The following is a 22,076-nucleotide window of genomic DNA, read 5'->3' on the forward strand; positions in this document are numbered from 1 at the left end:
TATTTAAAAATTATTTATATATTTATTAAAATTTTATTTTATAAATATCTTATATAAATAAATAATGTAATAAAGTCCAGATTATTCAGTTATAAATATAAAATTCTGAAAATTTCCAGATTTTCAGACTGTATAGAATATATATTTATATGAATGTGTGTGTATATTATTGTACTGGAGTTGCAACTGGTATATCTTTACATGGTAAACATAAGTTAACATTTGAGTCTTAATCTGATTCAATTTTTTTCCTAGTATTTTTTCAATTATTTAATTTTGAATTGCTAATCTTAAGAAGGTAGCATGATCACTAATCCCTGCATAAATGTAATCTGAAATTTCAACAGTTTAAATTTACAATAAAAATATTGCAAATTTAAACTGCTGGTATTTTAGATTACATTTATGATTTATGCAAATGTTTAATTAAATCTGATGTGTAGATCAGTGATTTTGCTGCTTTGTTTTGTTAAGATTAATGATTAGAAATTAATTTAATAATATATATTAAAATTTAAATTTTTTGTATGTCTAACAATTAAGTAGAGGCCAGTTTCCCATAAAAGTCCTTCTGTGAGGCACCTTCTCCTTGGCAAATCACCCATGTATTGTATTGCTTTATATCATCAATCCAATCTATATTCTAAGAATATTTAAATTATTTAATTTATATTTTAATTTAGATTTTATGGAATGAAAAATAAAATATGGATGAAAGTCAAGCAGGAAATATTCAAGCAATAGATAAAGACAGTGTTCATAATATTTGCTCTGGTCAAGTTATTTTAACTCTTTCTTCAGCAGTTAAAGAGTTAATAGAAAACAGTTTAGATGCTGGAGCTACTAATATTGGTAAAGCAATTTACTTTATATTTTAAACTGTAAATAACAAATAAATTTATTAGTAAATTTGTTTAGAGGTTCGTACAAAAGAATATGGAAGTGAATTAATAGAAGTTATTGATAATGGATCTGGTGTAAAGGAAAAGAATTTCAAAGAATTAAGTATGATATATTTAATGAAATGCTATCTTTATTTGTAAATATTTGTTTACTTACTAATTTTGTTTTCTTTTGATCAGCTTTGAAACATTATACATCAAAAATAAAAGATTTTCACGATATTTCAAGTTTAAGAACATTTGGTTTTCGTGGTGAAGCATTAAGTTCCCTTTGTGCATTGAGGTATATTAATAATTGCTAATATTTTATATACAGGGTCTTCTGAAATGAATGCTATCATTTTAAATTACTATAATTATGTTAATTGTTACCTGAGAAGTATGTGATGTATAATACACCAATCAATAAATACTTCATCTTTCATGTGCATTCAAATGTCTTTTTCTCTACTGTTTCTAGGAAATGCCATAAACCAAAAATGGTAACTTTGCAACAGAGAAGGCATTTTGTGTTCCACAGTTTGCAAAATTAGAATTACTTATTGGGCAACATGAGTTTTGCAGACAATTTCAAAATGATCTATCAGGTAAGACAAACGTTCTTCAGTGATATCAACAGTTCCAGAAGAACACAAAATGATTCAAAGTTTTTGAATCTGCAGAACACAAATTGCCTTCTCTTTTACAGAGTTGCCATTTTTGTTTGTGGTGCTTCCTAGAGATAGTAGACAACAAGGTGTTTGGTGTTTGATTGCAGTTGGGAGATGAAACTCAGACAGTTACAGTATTGATTGGTGTATATCACATCTCAGGTAATGGAGCATTAGCAAACGTCTTCTATATGGCTTATAGAATTGAGCTCATTCTCAAAATTTGATCATTCAATTTTGATTAAACTGTCATTTTACAGAATATGAGACAAGGAGAATAAAATCGGGTTTATGATTTTGATTTCAAGATACAAGATGACAATATATCAATAGTTGGATAATATTGGATACATAGTAAAGTCCTTGTAAACCTATGAAACTGATGAACACAGATAACTACAGTTATGAACAGGATGTATAGTTACAGTAAAGTGACTATGTGCTACCATAGTGTGCCCCTTGCAGCACTCCTAGCAGTAAAACTTTGAAATTAGCACGCTCCTTCTCAAAAATGATAACAATATGGAAAAAAGTCAATTACAAAGTTGTAGAATATGATAAATACAACTGCTGTATGAGATTGGGCTAAATAATGACTATAAATAAATTACAAATAAATTTAACCCTAAAGGGAGGCAATAAGCACCATCTCCTATTAAATTTAATAATTATAATTTAATTAAATAATTTTAGATTTAAACTGGAAGAAAAGAATTGGTCCAGAGCGGGTCTCAAACCCACAACTGCAGCTTATTGTGCGGATGCATTGCCAGTTACACTACCCAGACCTTCAGTCCAATATCCTCTTCCAATATATTTAACATTATGATATAACCATTGCTGGTTATTTCAATGCCAACTGGGAATGCATTCAGCACCCTCGTCCTGTAAACTCTCACATAAGGCACTCAGCCTGACAAGGCATATATATATATATACACAAATATAAACATCTTTCTTTACTAAACTCGATACATTACAATAAATCTACAACTGCCATATGAAATTATTATAGCCATTATTTAGCCCATTCTCATATGGCAGCTGTAGTAGATTTATTGTAACATATTGGGTTTAGTAAAGATGTTTATATTTGTAGAATATGACTAATTTAGTACAAATGGACATCTTGTGTATATGAATAGCATGAATAGAAAGTGTGAAATGCTAATCGGTTGGTATTTGATTCCCATCAATGCTATATCACAAAACATGGGAAGTGAAACTGTACGTTAGATGTAGACATGGCACATTATTCCAACAAGCAATAAGAAGTTGTTTTGAATACAAATTTGTATTTTATATTCTGTCCATATTTCTCACAATTTGCTGCTTTGTGATGCAATTAATGATATGGTATTGACAGAATCAAATACTGACAAATTAGCATTTTATATTATGTATACAAGGTATTGTTATATAGTAAAGTGGTCATGCTTTACAACTCTCTAATTAACATTTTTATATCATACATCACTTTTGAGATAAGAGTGCTAACTTCTGAATTTCACCATTAGGGGCATTGCAAATAGTCTCATCTTGTAGTGCATGGTCACTTTACTATAACTTCACATTATATTTGTAACTGTAGCTATCTGCATTCGTCAGTTATGTAGGTGTATAAAGACTTTATTATGCATCCTATACAGATTAATTTATTTAGATATTATAATTTATGAATAATAATAATGAATAATTTGATATAATTGAATTATACCGATTCTACTATATCAAATTCTACTTACATCTACTTTTTGAAGTTTGGAATATGAAAATGTTTCTTATTAATTTCAAATCTTTTAGTCTATCTTCAAAGAATTCATTTATATTCAGATATTTTAAATTTAAATTTTTTATTTCTTTATCCCTTGCTTTGTGTATTACATCATGCATTAGAATGTGTAGAAATGAAGATGATAATCTAAATGCATGAAGCATGAAATTGATATATATAAAAATATAAAAAATGAATATGTTTGAATTTAAAATATTTGAAAGTAAATGAATTATCTGAAGAAAAGTAAAGGGAGGATATGAAAGTACTAACAAAAAAAATTTGTAATAGTGAGAAAAATCTAAAAATCAGAAAAAATTTTTGTGATTCATAGAATGAAGCTTTTCTTTGATGTAAATTTTTATTATAATTGCAGCAATATAACAATAACAACGCGTTCTAAAACGGTAACTGTCGGGACTCGATTAGAATATGATCACAGTGGCTTATTAATAAAACAGTCACCAGTACCAAGACAAGTATTTTTGTTTTTTATTTCCATTATTTCATATAAATATTACTCTTTTTCTTAAAAAATATATTTTACTTTTAAAAATGTGTGACAGGTTGGTACAACAGTAAGTGTGCAACATCTATTTGCTACTTTGCCTGTAAGACATAAAGAATTTATGAATAATTTACGGCGAGAATTTAATAAAATGATACAGTTAATAACAGCATATTGTCTAATTTGTACCAATGTTAGATTATCTTGCATTAATCATTTGTTAAATGGGTATGTATGTCTTCATATTATTACTATTAAATGCATTTTATTTAATTTATATTATATAATTCTAAATGCAGCATTTTTAATATATATATATTCTTTGTAAATACTTAAAATTCTTTAATATAAATTCCAGAAATATTTAAATATATGAAATTTATGTTAAAGTTTACAATTTTTCTTCATGCAATGATTAACTAGTTATTACATGAATTTAAGTAATTGATTATTACTTGTCTAATAAAATAATTTTGTTATTTATTAATAAGCTCAACTTCCCTAACCATTAATAGAAAAATTCAACTTAGCAATATTCAGGTATCAAAGAAATTTAATGTTAAATTAAAAAATTGTAAGAAAAATATGTTTTAAAAAAATGTTAAAAAATGTTTTATATATAAATATATATGGAGGGTCTTCCAAAAAGAATGATACCATTTTAGACTATCATAATTATGTTAATTATTATTTGAGAATGTTGTAATGTACATTAACTGTCCAACTTTCACATATGTCCATTACAATTTCTCAATGCATGCACCTTGTGTCACATGGCACACATTCAACCAATACTCAAATTCTTACGCTCATTACAGCATATCTGTTCTCACTCTTCCCACAGCAGCCACAATTCTACAGATCCTGCAGATTACTCATTTTGCACAATGTGATGAGTTATTTCAAGTTTGCAAACTGCAGAACGCAAAATTCTTCTTCTATTGCAGTCTCGCCATTTTCATTTACATAAAATTGTTTCATAATAAACACACTGTTCTAACTTGTTTGATTTTACAAGTGTACCGTACCTCAAGGTAGTATAGACAAATAACAGTGTGTTTATTATGAAATAATTTTATCATCCAAAAAGTGTTATTATGGTGCAAATTTAATGTCCCTCAACAAAAATTTTACTCTGAATTACAGAGTAAAATTTGAGTTTATTCCTTTCTTCCAAAGAATAAATATCAATTTCAGAGAAATGTTTTAGCATCAAGATGGGGCTGCACTATTAGATCTTCTCAATGAGCATTTTAAGCCCAGTACATTGTCTACTTGGTTTTGAAAACAATTCAGCTGTTCATAGGCCTGGGTATCACATGCCCAATCTCAATCCTTTTTTTTTTTTTTTTACTGATATAACTGGGGCAACCATTCACAGTTTTTACAACAGTGATTTTATTTTTAACAACAATGATCTGTATCACAGATCTCTTGTGATACAAATCAGTTATGAAAAATTTTAAATATCAATTACAAATGGTCCTGGATATCAATGAAGCACATATTAAAATATTTTTCCAAGATTACTGAACACACATACAGTGAAAAAGCATACATAGTTTATAAGGAGAATTCAATGAAAAATAGTATGCAAATTTTGAAAGGTCCTGTACATTTACTAATATACAAATATAAATTTTATATGAGTATTAATTATAAACAAATTAAATTTTTCTAAAGATTTCTTCTCTCAGTATAATCAATTTTTTTTTTTTTTATTAGAACTAAATTACAATCAGCAGTCAATTTTTTTTTTCATATCATGTTTGATTGAATTTAATTTCTTCACTATCTATGATTTTCCAATTCTAATAGGTCTGATTCCACAAACAATTTATCAGCTTTACTTACAATAACTTTAATGTAATTAATTATTCTTTATTGCTAAGGATTTCTAATAATAATGTACCACAACTCAGGAATTTGTTCAACAATCTTAAAAGTACTACAGTCATCATCTATTATTTATTAACTACAGTCAAACACAAGTCCATATTACAAACTTCTATATAGCAAATTTTTCTGTATAACAACTTTTTTATAATTTGTAAGGACCATTGATCATTGAACTTGATTACTCCAAATGGGTTGAGTTCAAATTTAGGTTCAATTTCAGGTATTGATCTGTAAATCCTTTGAAAAACTGTGGCTAAGGTGTAAGAAATATTGGACATTAGCTTCTAAACCATTATGTAATTTGCCCCCCACATGGCCAGCAGTTGTAAAGAAGGGAGAGAGGCATTTTGTGTCAACAAGGACATTTGAATATAAATGATTTACAATTAACAAACGTTTTAGTTACTGTATTACAATACTGTACAGTACAGTATATCTTAGTAATACTGTAACTTATGGTTAACATGTTTTTATTGGAAAAAAACTGTACTTTATAAATTTTTGAATGATCTCAAACATATTCCTATTCACTTCATAATAGTATTGTACTGAACTGTATAATGGATTAATTTTGTGCCTATTTCATTTATGCTGCCTCTTTTGGAAATGCCTCCCTGTCAAAAAATTAGAGCAGCCTTTACAATGAATATGGATATTGGTGACATTTTTTATTGTATTTAATTGAGAAAGCAGTCTTACCTGTGCAAGTGGCTGAGATGAGTCATACCTAAATCGTTTTACAGTATTCAATGCTATGTAAAGTTCAAAGAGACTTTCCTAAATTTGTGTATGAGAATTCTCAGAAACTTTAAAATTGTAAAGTTGCATTTCAATTCCCTATTTTAACTTAAGGTTTCAGAATGGACAGTTTTATACTGTAGTTCAAAAATGTCAAAGTGAAAGTGTTTAAGCATTACTGAAAAAAATTAATGTGCTGTGGGAAGTTAATAAAAGCTCAAAAAAAAGAAAGACATTGCAGGAGGGTCTGGAATTCCTGCGAGTAGTTTATCAATCATAATAAAAAATTGTGAATGAATTTTAAAATTAGTTGATGATGCAAAATGTACTAGAACCTGTGTTTACATTGATGTAGATGAAGCAATTTTAAAGTGGATATATTTAATTTGTAATAAGAATGTACTACTATCAGGATCACTAATTAAACGAAAAGCTTTAAAGCTTGAATATTCAGTTGGATTTACAGATTTTCAGATGAGCACTGGTTGGCTGGATAAAAACGGCATGGCATTGTTGAAAAAGTGGTTTGTGGTGAAAATGCAACTATTAATGAAAAAGATTGCAATCAGTAGAAAAATGGAATATTGAAATGGATTTTGGAAAAATACTAGCCAAAGGACACTTCAATGTACTGTACATGAAACTGGTTTCTTCTTTAAGTGTACAACCAATAGAACACTCACTTTTAAAAATGATAATGCTTTGATAGAAAGCAGAGCAAAGAAAGGATCACTATATTAATTGGTGCACTTATGATAGAAAGTGAAAAGTTGAAACTGTTAGTGATCAGAAAAAGCAAAAATCCGTGATGTTTAAAAGAGATGTAGTCTCTTGAAGTATGTTATCATTTTAATAAGAAAGCAATAGATGGCTAGTCAGATTTTTGAAGCTTGGTTATTAAAACTGTACAAACAAATGACAAGAGAACATATAAAAATTATGTAAGTTGTACATAACTGTCCAGCACATCCTTCTGCAGTTGCAAAAAGGCTTAAAAGTATTGAGTATTTCTTTTTCCTCCAAATTTAACATCAAAACTTCAGCCAATGTATCAAGGTATAATCAAAAACCTTAAATCCCATTATTGTAAGAGAGTTTTAATGAAGATGATTAATGGAGTTGAAAACAATATTGCTGACAAAATTAAATGAATGCATTTCTGAGCTATGAAAAGTGTGGACTCACGAAGTGACTGAAATCACTATAAAAAATTGTTTTCCAAAGTAAGATTTAATGAAAACTCGGTGAATGGATTAAGCTGATGAATTACCACTTTTGGATTTACAAAAATTATGGGAAGCATTATACCAATTCAGTAAAATTACCAACAATATTACACTGGATAATTATCTCAACATTGATGAAGACGTCAGTATTACTGAGTATCCTACTGATGAAATTTGGAAACCTTAAACAGTAACCAAACTGACTAAACAAACCAAGATGAGGATGATGATGATAATAAGGAACACACAAAAGTATCAACAAATGACAAAATGATAGAGGCATTTCAAATTATTCATAGTTTACTGCAACTAACTAACTAAATATACTCAAGCTCATTAAAATACTTAATGAATCATCAAACACCTGATGCTGAGAAATATTTATTATGCAAACATTAACATTTTTGATCCAATATGATAGGCCATCTTCAGATGCAACCAAAATTCAAATGTATTTTAACTTAACATTTAAACGACAAAACATTTGAACACTTTTACATTTAAATTTAAAACAAAATATACTAAATGAGCTAATACAATAACGATGTAAATAATATAATAAAACACAGTAGCTATTTTAAAAAATGAATTATCACAAATACATATAAGTTACTTACCTATACTTGTGTTTTTGTTTTGTTTTTGAATTAGTTATGTTTTATCAAAAATTTAAAAGTGAAAGTTGTTATTTATACATAGCTATATAGACAATGTATATGCCTCATGTATAAAATTTTAAGTGCATATCAATGTCGATCTTAGCTAGGTGCAGGTAGTGCAATGTACAGTACTTTGGCATGAGCTTTTGGAGACTGTTGGTTATTAATATCTTGACNCTTGTAAGTATTTTAACACACAAATGTAAACTTACTTAAAATTAAAATTATATTTACATTATGTTATTACTGTATATTATGTTTAAATTATGTAAAATAACAAAAAAATTACATTAACATAATACTTTATTTAGCAAAAAGTGTTATTTCTGCATAACAAAATTTGAACTGGTTACATGTTGAAATTAATAAAAAAAAAATACAAGAAGGAGGATAAATCAATGTTGAATAAATTTCTAATGAGTCAATCATGAAGAACAAATTCCATTCAGTGTGCAATCTTGATGTTGATGATGATTCAAATGAAACTCTAATGAAATTCATAAGGAAAAGAGTTAGTTTAGATCATGAATAAAATGGTGTCTGGTGATATTAATGCTTCTAATTTTACTCTGTATAGATTGTTGATGAAAAGGTGAAATGATACAAATAACTGCCTATATTAAGCAATCTAAGAAAAATATTTAAGATAAGAATGCACTAGTAGCATTTACAACTTTGATTTTAGAAACAGCCAGTTTGTTGTAAACAATAAAATGTACTTCACTAGCACTGGAAACATATAATATCTTTAGACCACTAAACCTCTTCAGCTTCCAGAAAAATGTAAAATCTAGCAATTCACAAATATTTTCAGAACCTTCTAATTCCATTTTCAGGTTTACTGAGTTTGTTTTGAATTGGAATGCATCAAATAGAATGCATATGCAGAATTCAAATTTGAATAGGCCAGTATAAGACATGCATTGAACCATACTACATCACGCATGGTTATAATGATGATTTGCACCATGTCTGCCATGGTATGAAATGATGCATTTGAATTCAAAACAAACTCTGTAAACTTGAAGCTGGAATCAGGTGGATTTTGAAAACATTTGTGAATTACTATGTTACTGTGAATGACTGATATCTGGCGAATGTCAACATTCTCTGGTGAATGTCAGCATTCACACAGTCGTTTCATGTATGTACGAAATATTTGCTAAATATCATTATTTCTCACTTACACCGTCAAATGTTGACATTCAGTAAAGGTTGAATAAAAATATTTTTATTACGTTAAGACAAAAATGCAACTTTTTAATATGTCAAAATAGGAGAAAGCTTAAGTAACAGCACATGTAAATATACTGTTGAACCTAAAACGAACAGTACATTCTTAATCATTAAAGAAAATAATACAATAATAAACTTACACATAAATTATGTGATTAATGTTATACAATCTTATTTATTGCAACAACTTAAGCTGTTATGGCACTTTGAATTGTACAAGAGTCCCTTGCTTTTACAACTGCATTTATTTGTGGAACACTTTTTTGCAATTACAGCGTGTATAGCCTTGCCCTCCACTTTTCGAATTAGCTGCAGCTGCTTCTCTCAGCGATATTTCTTGAGAAGAAATCTCATCTATGGAAAGTAACTTTTCTTTACAAATTAAAAACTGATTATGTTATTACGTGATTACGAACTGATCTGTTAATGGTGTCTTTTATTCAGATATTGCTGATGCCTTACCAACGACCCCTCTCATCCTCTGCCAATCGACCTGACAAATCAATCCCCACCTGACGGGTTCAAAAAACCTTGTCCTACCTCTGGCTACCCACAAAGGATTTGGCGACAGACTGTCGCCTCTCTGTCGACATCGGCTTCTCGGGTGTCATTTCGACCTCCAGCAAAGCTTATCTGTGCTTGTCAACATACACCGGCGATTGTTTGAATGTATAATAATATAACCAAATATTCGGACTTTCACCAACGTATTTTGTATGTGTCGACATTCACCAGAGAATATCGACATTCTCTAATTTCGATCTTTCACAGTAACAACTATATTTTACATGTTTTGCTGGAAGCTGAAGAGGATTAGTGGTCTGAAGATATTGTTGTAAACAAATCAGTCATAATGTCCAACAAAAGAAGAATAACAATCAGTGGCGTACTGTGGATGTCAGCTGCCCGGGGCAGAGGAAAATTTCACCCCCCTTTATTTAGGTATTTCAATTTAAAAGACTAAAATTCAGTTTTGTCACAGAACAAGCAATGAAAAATTGCGTGTTATTGCAGCGACCTGCTTAAAATAGCTCTAATGGATATTAGTGGTGTATATGAACGCGAATGAATCGTACAAGCAAAAAAAAAAACAGGTGAACAGGTTAAGCAGAATTTCCTCAGATGAAAAAAATTACTACTTCACCCAGACAGCGAACCGACTCCCGGACTATCCGGACGATAGCACTATCATAGGCGTGATGCAAATGTAGATTAGGATGTTTCAAATTTTTACAAGATATTATTATTATTTATTGTGAAATTTTGCCGCCCCCTAAAAAGTGCCGCCCCTGCCACCCCCACTACGGTACGCCACTGATAACAATGACATCATTCTCATTTAACTCGTTTCACTTTATAAACATTCCTTTAGTCACTGTTGTTTCAAAGCATTAATGCCAATGATAGGACAGTCTCCCAAAGTTTTTGAATTCCTATCTGCCAGTTACATTGACTTTAGATTTGTGGTTTCAGTGTAGCAACCAACAAAAACTAGTGTTTATTAGAAAGATCCTATAAAAAAAAAAGAATGTAAATTTTTGAATTTGGTTGCTAGATTAATAAGGATTTTTTTCCTTTTAAATTTTAAACTAAATATTTTATCATTATACATGTTTAAATAATTTTATTTTTAATTATTTTTAAGAAAGAAAATGACACTGTTATCAACAACTGGATGCTCTAATATCAAAGAAAATATTGCTTGTGTTTTTACGTCAAAACAGGTATAAATTTTTATTTTTTATATAATTATGCTAGCCTAATTACAATAATTATACTGTACATTGGAGCATCATATGTATTGGCTTTTGGAAAATAGTACTAGTCCTTTTGGATTATAAAAAAATTGCTATTCAGGAATTTAATCTTTAATAATCAAATGATATGTTGGATTCATATTGGACTAAAATAAGGCTAAGTAATTAATAAGATATTAAGCAGTTTGGACTAGATTATGAATCTGATGTATCATTTCATTTTCACTTTTCCGGTTGTTATATATAATAGAGGGAAAGTATGGCTATCAGTCCAAAAATGACCCTCCCAGATTTTTACATTTTTGGACTTGGGACCTTAAATGTCAAAAAATGCAAAAATGTGGGTTTTTTCTGTATGTATGGATGTGTGTGTGTGGCACGATTTTGTTCACCCTGTTTGAAGCTTAATAACTCCTGTGCATTTTTTCAAAAATTTCTGAAATTTTGCAGGGAGGTTTGTTTATTAGGGGATTGTTGCTATTAAATTTTTGTGATTAAAAGTCGAGGGGGTGGAGAGATAAAGGGGAATCGTGTCATATCTTGAGTAGGGGTTGGACTTAATGACAATTTTATTCATTATTAGCATTTACAATTTTTTATAAAAATCCATTTTTACTCAAAATTAAGCTTTTTGCCATTATATAATAACTAAAACTAGAAAAAGTTTTTTAACCAGTCAGCTATTCAGCTATTTAATGTATTGTTTGATTAGTAATGTTTATGTGGTTGATTGTATATAAGAAAAGTGTCAAGTTATACTTTATATAAGTTAATTTTTTCAAAAAAATTTCTATAGAGAATAAGAGAGAGATTTCATTAAATGTAGGCATTCTTAAATAGTAGTCATGACTCTTCATCAAATTATGATTTGAAAATACAGATTTTTTTCCTTCAATAATCTGAAAATCTGTCATTACAATTTATTTATTTTGAAAAATATATTTGCATTGCATTTCATATATTGACATTTTTAACAAAATTGGACTGAAAATTTTGTCGTTGTTTTTCTTGATGTATAAATTAATATATAATTAAAAAATATTTAGCATATTTATTTATGCCAAATTTAATTTGACTTGCAGAAATCATTAGATTTTTTTTTATATGGTAAGTAGATTAATTTATCAGTTTAGGAGATGACAGGTTCAGAAAGTTTAAGAAACTTTACAATATTTATATTAATCCATCAAATTAAATAATGACTAGAACAGACTATTCAAGTATGAGAGTGCCCAATAAATAATGCAACACACGTTTTTTCTCATTCAAAGTTTGTTTTATTACTATTTTATATATATGGCATTGTTTCCTAATTCTTTGAATTCATTAATCTATTTTTTCACATAGTCTTCTTTCAAATCTATGGCCTTAACCACGATATGTAAGCCTGTATTTTTTTCAGTATCATTCTGCAGGTTTATCTTTTAGCTATTTGTTTACTTCAGGTAAGACTTCCTATCATTCTCAAATTTCTTATTGCAGATTGCATATTTTAGAGCAGCAGTTTTCAACCTATCCATCTTTCTCTCAGCAATTGCAATTAATTATAACAACACGCCTGAATTTTTGCCAAGCATAAAATTATTTTATTTCAAATGTTTTCACCTATTTATTATAGGTCATCCTCAGGGTTATGATTATTGTTCCAAAATAGAACATAACATTTTTCGAATAAGTTTCATTTTTAAAATTTAAAGATTTAGAATAACTGTGTATATGAAAAATAAATAAATAAAAATAAAATAAAATAAAATAAAACGCATAAATAAATAAACACCATATACAAGGCTAAGTATAACTATTACAAGTTTTAAGGGTTTTTAATTCCCATGCTTTTTTCTATCATGTACTTCCATGCTGTTGGAAGCACATTAGCATCCTTGGCATTTAGGCAAGGTTTTTTATTTTACTTTTATATATTTCCATCTTTTCCATTTCTAATGCAATGGTTGGGGATTGGACTGTTTTAATGATTTTTGCCACATCCCATTTTACATTCGCTTCTTCCATCTGGTGTTTATTTATTTATGCCGTTTTATTTTACTTTATTTTATTTTATTTTTACTGTTATTTATTTATTGCATTTATTTATTTTTCATATACACAGTCATTCTAAATCTTTAAATTTTAAAAATGAAACTTATTCGAAAAATGTTACGTTCTATTTTGGAACAATAATCATAAGCCTGAGGATGGCCTATAATAAATAGATTAAATAGATTGAAAACGTTTGAAATAAAATAATTTTATGCTCGGCAAAAATTCAGGTGTATTGTTATAATTAGTTTCCAACCTTTTCTAGTCTATGTAACTGTTTCATGAAAATGGGAAATTTTATATATCCTAAGCAGCATAATGTGGGTTTATTTTTTTCATGGCAGACTGGGAAGTTTATTCCATTAATTATTAAATCACCATTACAAATAAAACTTTAGAATTGCTCTATTAGCATTGATTTTTAATTATTAATTTGCAATTTAAAGTACTACAACACTTATTTTAGTGATAGAAATATAAAATTAGCTGATATAAAAGAATTAAATTAAAATAACTGAATTCAGGTCTTTGAAATATATAAATATCATATAGTACATTAAAAAACTAAAGTTAGCAATTTTTAAGAGTTAGAAAGAGATTTTTAATTTAAAAGAAAAAGATGTAATGTTTTAACTGATAAGAAATACTCAGGAATTGTGGCAAATTTTAACACAAGTTAGAAGTTAAAAGGAAATTACAGAAAAATTATTTGTGCATCTTTATTTATTGGAAATCAAAAATGCATTTGCTAGGACTTCTCCAGATTCATGTTGAAATCATGTCAGAAAAAATGCAAATCAATGAACCTTATAAACATATTGAAATCATGTACAGAACATGATTTCTGTCTGCATCTAATATCTTTTCTATAATTCTTGGTTGCTACAAGTTTTTGATGTATAGTTGATAATGCATACCAATGCATTTTTGTATTTTTTTTTACAAATTTTAAAATTTGTTATTTTAATTTGTTAATTCATCTTACTGCATGCTTTGAATGTTTTTGTGGCACACTAGTTGAGAACTGATGGTGTAGATGAAGTCTCAATGAGACATGGGATAAATAAGATTTATAGCTTGTAGATATAAAGTGGATGATCGGTTAACAAACAAATCGGACAACGAACAAATTGGATAATGAACACTTTCGTGAAAGATTTTTATGTTCGGACAACAAACACATGATCGGATAACAAACACTTCACAGAACAAACACAAGAAGAAGCAACGTAAAATAATGAATACTGATTGGACTTTCCTTGTCTTTGGGCAACAATTCGAAACTTTTTGGAGTGTGGGAGATGTCGACATCGATGCTCAAGCCAGTATATACTGATCGGATAGTATTCCTCCGAACTTTAAAACTCTCCCTTATAATTCCAGCCTTTTATTTTTATGACAAAATAATTCTTTTATGTATTCGCAAGACTGTCGGGTAGGCACTCGTTAAGTTTTGCGTCTGTTTTTTTGTAAGGTGAGAGTATAATAGCAAAGGTAAAGAGTGGGCAGAAGATGCCTAATGTTGCTGGGCAGTATGGCGTGAACAGGTCTACAGTAGGCTGCAGTTCATTTTTTTAAGAAAAATACTATATAATCAAGAAGACTCAAGCAGTTAAAGGAGTAACAAAAATTACATTTGAGAAAATTAGAACATTGAAGAGTTCATAATGGAACCTGAAACAGATCTGATGACCAGAAGAACGCCATGAACTCTTGAATGAAGAACACCAAGAAACTCGGTGAGATATGTTTTCTTCTGAAAAAGAGGATTAATGGCAATATCTGTTATTAAAAGATCCTTTGAAGAAGTGTGAGGATGTCAGAACAACGGTCTTAGAATGGCATCCAAATCAGGTTGAGGCTTGGGGATTTTTACAATTGCAATGCTATTAATTACTTACGAAAAATCCTGAAAAACAGAGAAAAGCAATCGACATTAGACAGATTCTTTAACCCTTTCAAACTGAAAAAAGATGACTAATAAAACACAAGACTGTGTACGTATGTATTTTAATTATTACATATAAATAAATGTAGTAAGAAAGTATATATTTTTTATTTTGGAGGGTCTCCAGAACGAATTAATTAAATTCCCATTAAAACCTATGGTAAATCAATAATCAGTTAACAAACAATTCGGATAGCGAACAAAGTCTTGGAATGGATTATGTTTGTTAACCGATCACCCACTGTATTTAAAATATAAAAACATAATATTATACAATAAACTGTTTTTCCTTGTTAACAAAAATATAACAACTTTAATAAACTTTAATTATTTTCTCAAGCACTTTTGATAGCTAATTCATAGTCTGAAGGTGACAAATGTGAATAACTGTCCAAAGTGCTTGTGAGAATTGTTTGTAAGTTAATTTTAAAGTCATTAAATTTCTGTTAATGTGTTGAAAAACTGAGTTTCTTTTTATCATGTAACATATTTGACTTTGAGTAACAAGGAATTGTTTATCATTATATAAGTTGTCAGATTTTATTTTTGCTGTTATGGAATTAAAAATTCTTAGTATAGAACTGGACCAAATATTGGGCTTCTCAAAAATCAACTAGTTTTGATTTTGGCAGGCTTTAGTACAGTTGTAATTTGCCACATACCTGTTTTGTTTTGGTTTTCATGATGTCACATTGTACTGTACATGTCACATAGTGTCAGTTTTAGTGTGACTGCTGACAGACAACATGTTAGATACAATTTTGTTTTTTTATTTTCTATTGTTTATTTTATATTTTAATCATATATTTATTCTGTGTCCAGAAAACTGGAAAATCCAGATATCTGGATCACTTTCAGTCCCAAGCTTGCTGAATATTTGGTCTGATACTGTATTAAAAATAATTATTACATTTTATATTTTGTTTAATGCTTTTAGAAAATTATGAAAATTATCAGATTTGATTATTATTTGGAATGTGAATTAGAATATTAAATAATACGATAAAAAAACTTTTAAAAGTATATATTACAGAAAGATGACATCATATAATGGTAGTAAGGCTAGCATGATCTACCTTTTGGAAAATTACTAATTTTATTTCTTTAAAATGCATTGATTGTTTAGTTTTAACATTTGGTTTTTTAGCTTTCTAGTTTAGTTGAATTTACTGTTCATCACCCATCCACAGAGATAATAGAAGAGTATTCTCTTTCACCTGCAGAAGTGGATTTAACAAATTTTTTCAGGTATAGCATTTTATATAATTAATTAATTAATTATATAAAATGAAAAATCTTACTGTTTAGGGTATAGTACATGTTAGGGTATACTTTGACATAATTTTAAATAAATGACACATCCAGAAAGTAAGTAATGTTTGGCTATTTAAAATCTACTTTGTAACATAATCATCATGCAAATTGAAGCACGTCATATCTTGGCACTAAATTGCAGATGTCCTGTTTATAGAATTCTGCCGTCTGTAACTCAGTTTCTGGATGTTGCAATGATTGTTGTTTGCTTTCTGGTGTTGTGGCAAATCTATGTTTCATCATCAGTGACAATTCTTTTCAAAAATCCATTTTTTCCCTTCATACCACTGCAAAAATTCTAGGGCTAATCCCATGCATTTTTTGTGAATGTCCATCATCATTTTTGGCACCCATCTCAAACACAACATTTGAAGTGCAAGTGTTTAGTCACAATTTCATGCAGCACAGATCTTGAAATGTCAGGAAATTATAGAGACAAATCAGAAATTGTGGACTATCTAACAAAATGAATATTCTCTTCAACATTGTGCAGCAAGTCTTCATTGACTAGGGATGGGACCACTATGCTTCTTGTCATGAATGTTGTCTCTTCTTTGTTAAACTTTCTAACACATTTTCTCTCCATATCTTCACTTATCACATTTAGTCTGTAAATTTCACAAATATACCAGTAAATTTTGTGTGGTTGAACATTTCTCACATCCAAAAACCTAATTATCAATCATATTTCACAACTGATTGTTTTCGACATTATAACTGATGCTTAGGGATCCTCAACATGAATAAGAAAAACAAATGTGACTCAGTTATTTTGTTCTTGAGTGGAAGAAGTAACTATGCATGCACAACCTTGACATTGCCAAAATGCATGGGCGATTTACATGAATGGTGCTTACTTTTTGAATGCACCCCATAGCAATTCAAATGAAGAAAATGGTATTAATACATAAAAATTTTTAGAAAATGCAATTTAGTGCTGTCAACATGCAGAAAAATAGAATGTAAGGCAAGATCAAATAACATCAGATTATTTTTTATTTCTTAATAAAAGCATTTAAAAATTTAGTTGGAAAATAAAGTAGTAAAAATTTAATGTTAATAGCATCTCTTCATTACATCTTGTTGTTTTCATGAATTTTATGGTCTGTTATTAAGTCATTTTTTATTATTTTTCAAGAAAAGAATCACGTTTTTAATGAATTGTCTGTTTCCTTATTAAATATATTTTCCAGTTAGTGTACTAACTTTCTGAAATGCATTAATTATACTATGTGGAATATTTCTGTATAATTGTATCAACATTTAAAGATAACAGTTTATTTAAAATTAGTAAGATGTTTAGATTAATCAGAAAGCTTTCTGATTCATAATTCTAAGAAAATAATTAAAATTAAATTAAGTAGTGATTTAAGTAAATGATTTAAAGTAAAGTAAATTACATTCTACGGAGAGCTCTGAACACCTACTTTTTAATTATGATACCCCTGTATATTGGAATCTATCATGTTGAACCCAGATATTTGCTTTATATTTAATTTTTTTTAATTGTTAATATCTAATGTAGTAATATAAAAAATAATCCTAAGTTACAACATACTTAAAAATAAATTTTCTTCAGAATTTTCTTTTAATTATCTCTTATATATTAAATTTTTATATTTTAAAAATGTTAACTTGATATGTTAAAAATTATTAATGACCAAAAATTGAAATAAGCTTCTAAATAGATATTTTTAGTCATTTATGACATTTTAATGATCCTTTACTTATATATAACACTTTTTAATTTTTAAGATAAAAATATGTTTTAATTAAATTGTAAAAATTAATAAATAACTGCATAACTTTAATTCAGAATTGAAGGTTACATCTCCAGTTGTCAGCATGGACAAGGCCGCAGTTCTTCTGATAGACAGTACTTTTTTATTAATGGCAGACCATGTGAATTGCAAAAGGTATAAATTTAACTTTTTATTATTATGTAAAGACTAAATTCATGTTAAATGAATTAAATGCACAATTATATATATACACACTAAGCTAAGGAAAACCTTTCTTACTGAAATTTATTTTCATATGAAAATAAAAAATTGTAAGAAAGATTATTTTCACTGAGAGATGGTAGTTCAGTTTGATTTGGAATCTTCAAACTATCAATTACTCAAATTGAAGAATACTGACTGTTTTATTGAGAATTCTTTGTTGTTGCATCATAAATTTTGTGTTTATTGACTCCGTTGTGAGTTTATTTTGCAGCAGAATACAGTCGATCCCCCTATAAGATCATTGATTTTTCCGTTTTATCTGAATTACATGTTGTACGAGTCACTTAGATTTTACAAATATGTGAGCCGTTCACAGCCCGGCACACGTATTTGTAAAATCTAAGTGACTCGTACAACATGTAATTCAGATAAAACGGAAAAATCAATGATCTTATAGGGGGATCGACTGTATTACAGCTTTTATCATTTGGTGGCAGCAAGTGGGATCTAACAAAGATTGCCAGTATGAAGAGAGAGATTGGTTCAGAGAGGATTCAATAATCAACACTGATTGAAATGAATCTTCTGTCGAAGTTAGTTTACTTTGGATTTTATTCAGAATGACTTTTATGTGGTGAAACATTGGAATTCAAATCTTCATCAAAACAACATCCTGTACATTTTTTAAAAGAAAATCCCCAAGCTTGCAAAAACAAGTTTTATTGATGGGAACAATATTTCATAATCACAAACTGTGAAGTTTGTATTGCTTAAAGTGTCAAGATTTCGAAGTTTTCTTCAGTACTTTTTCAGACTGGTGATAGTGTAGGAGTGTTCCTCAAGATGACAATTGATGTATTTGTTGAGTAGTCTCTCCATGTTTATGGTGGGTTAAACTGTCTTATCCACCACTGGATGTAACTGTTGACCATTTTATACATTTTTGCAAATGCAAATATGCATGGAAGTATGGGAAGCATGACTTTCATTGAGGATAGTCTTAAAATATTTGCAAGGGGAGTGTTGGAGATCTTCAAAACCTTGGTTGTAATTTTTTAAAGAAAATCTTAAGGCATTTAAACTTAATTAAACATTTAGACATAATTTGTTTGAGAAATAATTTTAAATTGGACTTGTAAGTTGTTTGTAAAGTCTTGTTCAATTTTAATGTGTCTGTTTTGTTCTTGTTATATACCTGAAGATATCTGTTATAAACAAATGAAAATGTTTGTTAGTAAAAATATGTATATTTCAAGTATGCTATTATTGGTATGTTGTATGTGTTTAGTAAATCCCAGTATTGGAAAGTTATGCTTAATTATATTTGAATACCAAGATCAAAAATTGAATTACTCATTTTGATTGAACCTGATACAGTTTGCAGCTTATCATTTGCAAATCAGTAGAGCAAGTTGATGATTACAAGCTTTATTAAAGAACTCCTGTTACAGAAATTTGTATTCAGTCTAGAAAAATTTCATTAAAAGTTCAGTTCTCATTAGAAGAAACTAAATTTCTGGAAAGACTACATGTTTCAAGACTATCTACTATCTACTGTAATCAATGGACTAAAGAATCAGAAGCAACTGAATATGAAACTTTAATAGATTTTGTTCGTTTCAAATCAAAAGAAGTGTCAAGTTTTGGCTCAAGTAGAACATAGATAAATAGGTGGAGATCATATTTTCAAAGCAATTAGTCAAGATATTCAACAGTTATGATAACAGTTGGGGAGACAGATGACCAAAATCCAATGGAAAGTAATGCTGTCAAGGCAAATCATCCAGTAGGGACATACAGTTCAGCTATTCTCAGGCACTGAGAATGTTTGAGAATAGCTGAACAGCAAGTCCTTACAGCAACACAGTATATTGATGTAAAACATTGAGGTTGGGCCATCTTCAGCAGGACATTGGTGTTGTCTTCAGCACTAAGCTTGTTAATAAATCTAGATAATGAAAATTCCATTGTATTTTATTCATACTTCATCTGGGATAAGCAAAGGAAAAATGACATTTTTCCTTTGCTTATCCCAGATAAGCAAAGGAAAAATGACATTTTTCCTTTGCTTATCCCAGATGAAGTATGGAGATGATACTACTAATTTAAAATAATTACGAATATGTACTAACTATAATGAATCACCATTACAAATAAAACTTTAGAATTGCTCTATTAGCATTGATTTTTAATTATTAATTTGCAATTTAAAGTACTACAACACTTATTTTAGTGATAGAAATATAAAATTAGCTGATATAAAAGAATTAAATTAAAATAACTGAATTCAGGTCTTTGAAATATATAAATATCATATAGTACATTAAAAAACTAAAGTTAGCAATTTTTAAGAGTTAGAAAGAGATTTNAAATACACAAAAAAAATATATTTTTCTTTCTCCTCTGACTTATGGATATCTTATAACTTCAAAGAAATTTTTTAAAACATTGTATCAACAATGAATAAAAAATAATAAAGTTAAGAAAGGTAAAAAAGGAGATCAACTTGCAAAGAGAACTTTTATTTACATTAACAAACCTTCTAAGTGCATTTTGCTTATGGAAGGCCTCTTCAGTAGGTCCAATCGTACACAGTTCATGCTCCAACAAAAACTTATTAAGAGAAACCACTTATATAATTTACAAAAAATTTACAGCATTCTGCTGTTAACATTCTCATATTCAAATTTACATCGTTATTTTGCATAATTATAGCAAAATGTTCTTTTACTTTCCGTTTTAAATTGGTTTTTTTCCTAAAGATAATTTTTAACTTATTATCAGTTTTTAAATTTAAATTTTTTTGTAAACACAAAAAATACAGGGCTTTTCAAAAAGAACTTCCTGGTTTCATGATTTTATTGTGGGGAACATAGGAAACAATATATTGTCATTATAAGGGTTTACATCTGTCTTGTGTCCACAAGTTTTTATGCAAGTAGTTCAGCACACCACTGGTTTCATACTTTACTGCTAGAAGCATACAATATGGCAGCAGAGGATAACATGCTGATGGCATGGCTTCACAGATCTAATCTGATGCCCTGTGATTTTTCTTGTGCGACTATGTGAAAGATCATGTCTATGTTAAGCTATCACTTTGAATGAACTATGGGATCATGTTAATTAACACTGCAATCATCATCATTGACTTGGGCATACTGCACTGTGTTTGAGGTGAATTAGAATATTACACTATCTGTTGTGTCATGCAAGGAAGTCAAACAGCATCTTTAACTGTCTCAAAAAACTTCCAGAGTTTTTCTAGAAATATACCTTATATTGTATGTTAGTATTAGTTTGCAATAAACAGAATAATTTTTTGAAACCAGGAAGTTCTTTTCGAATACTTGTACATAATAATTGAAATTTTCATTTTTGAGTCAGAAAATCAACCATACTAAAAAAAAATGATAGATGATGATTGGTATTTAATTGCATTCTAAGCTGAAGGTGAATTAGAGATCCAAGTACTCAGACAA

The 22,076-nt window shown here is 28.7% G+C and overlaps 1 protein-coding gene across 1 annotated transcript in view; it reads left to right on the plus strand.

Moving 5' to 3' along the window:
- Nucleotides 1-131: 131 nt before the first annotated feature.
- Nucleotides 132-22,076, plus strand: part of LOC111628843 (mismatch repair endonuclease PMS2-like) — a 49,652-nt gene continuing 27,707 nt past the window's right edge. Inside the window, exons 1-9 of the mRNA XM_023372689.1 lie at nucleotides 132-852; nucleotides 919-1,005; nucleotides 1,083-1,185; nucleotides 3,703-3,805; nucleotides 3,893-4,062; nucleotides 11,238-11,316; nucleotides 16,482-16,582; nucleotides 18,465-18,564; nucleotides 20,060-20,246. Coding sequence (XP_023228457.1) covers nucleotides 708-852; nucleotides 919-1,005; nucleotides 1,083-1,185; nucleotides 3,703-3,805; nucleotides 3,893-4,062; nucleotides 11,238-11,316; nucleotides 16,482-16,582; nucleotides 18,465-18,564; nucleotides 20,060-20,246 — 1,075 coding nt within the window. The 5' untranslated portion in view covers nucleotides 132-707. The remainder of the gene's footprint in view (nucleotides 853-918; nucleotides 1,006-1,082; nucleotides 1,186-3,702; nucleotides 3,806-3,892; nucleotides 4,063-11,237; nucleotides 11,317-16,481; nucleotides 16,583-18,464; nucleotides 18,565-20,059; nucleotides 20,247-22,076) is intronic.

This window comes from Centruroides sculpturatus, unplaced genomic scaffold (assembly GCF_000671375.1).
Source record: "Centruroides sculpturatus isolate CEXI.00-Female unplaced genomic scaffold, Cexi_2.0 scaffold527, whole genome shotgun sequence".
Lineage (NCBI taxonomy): Eukaryota > Metazoa > Arthropoda > Arachnida > Scorpiones > Buthidae > Centruroides > Centruroides sculpturatus.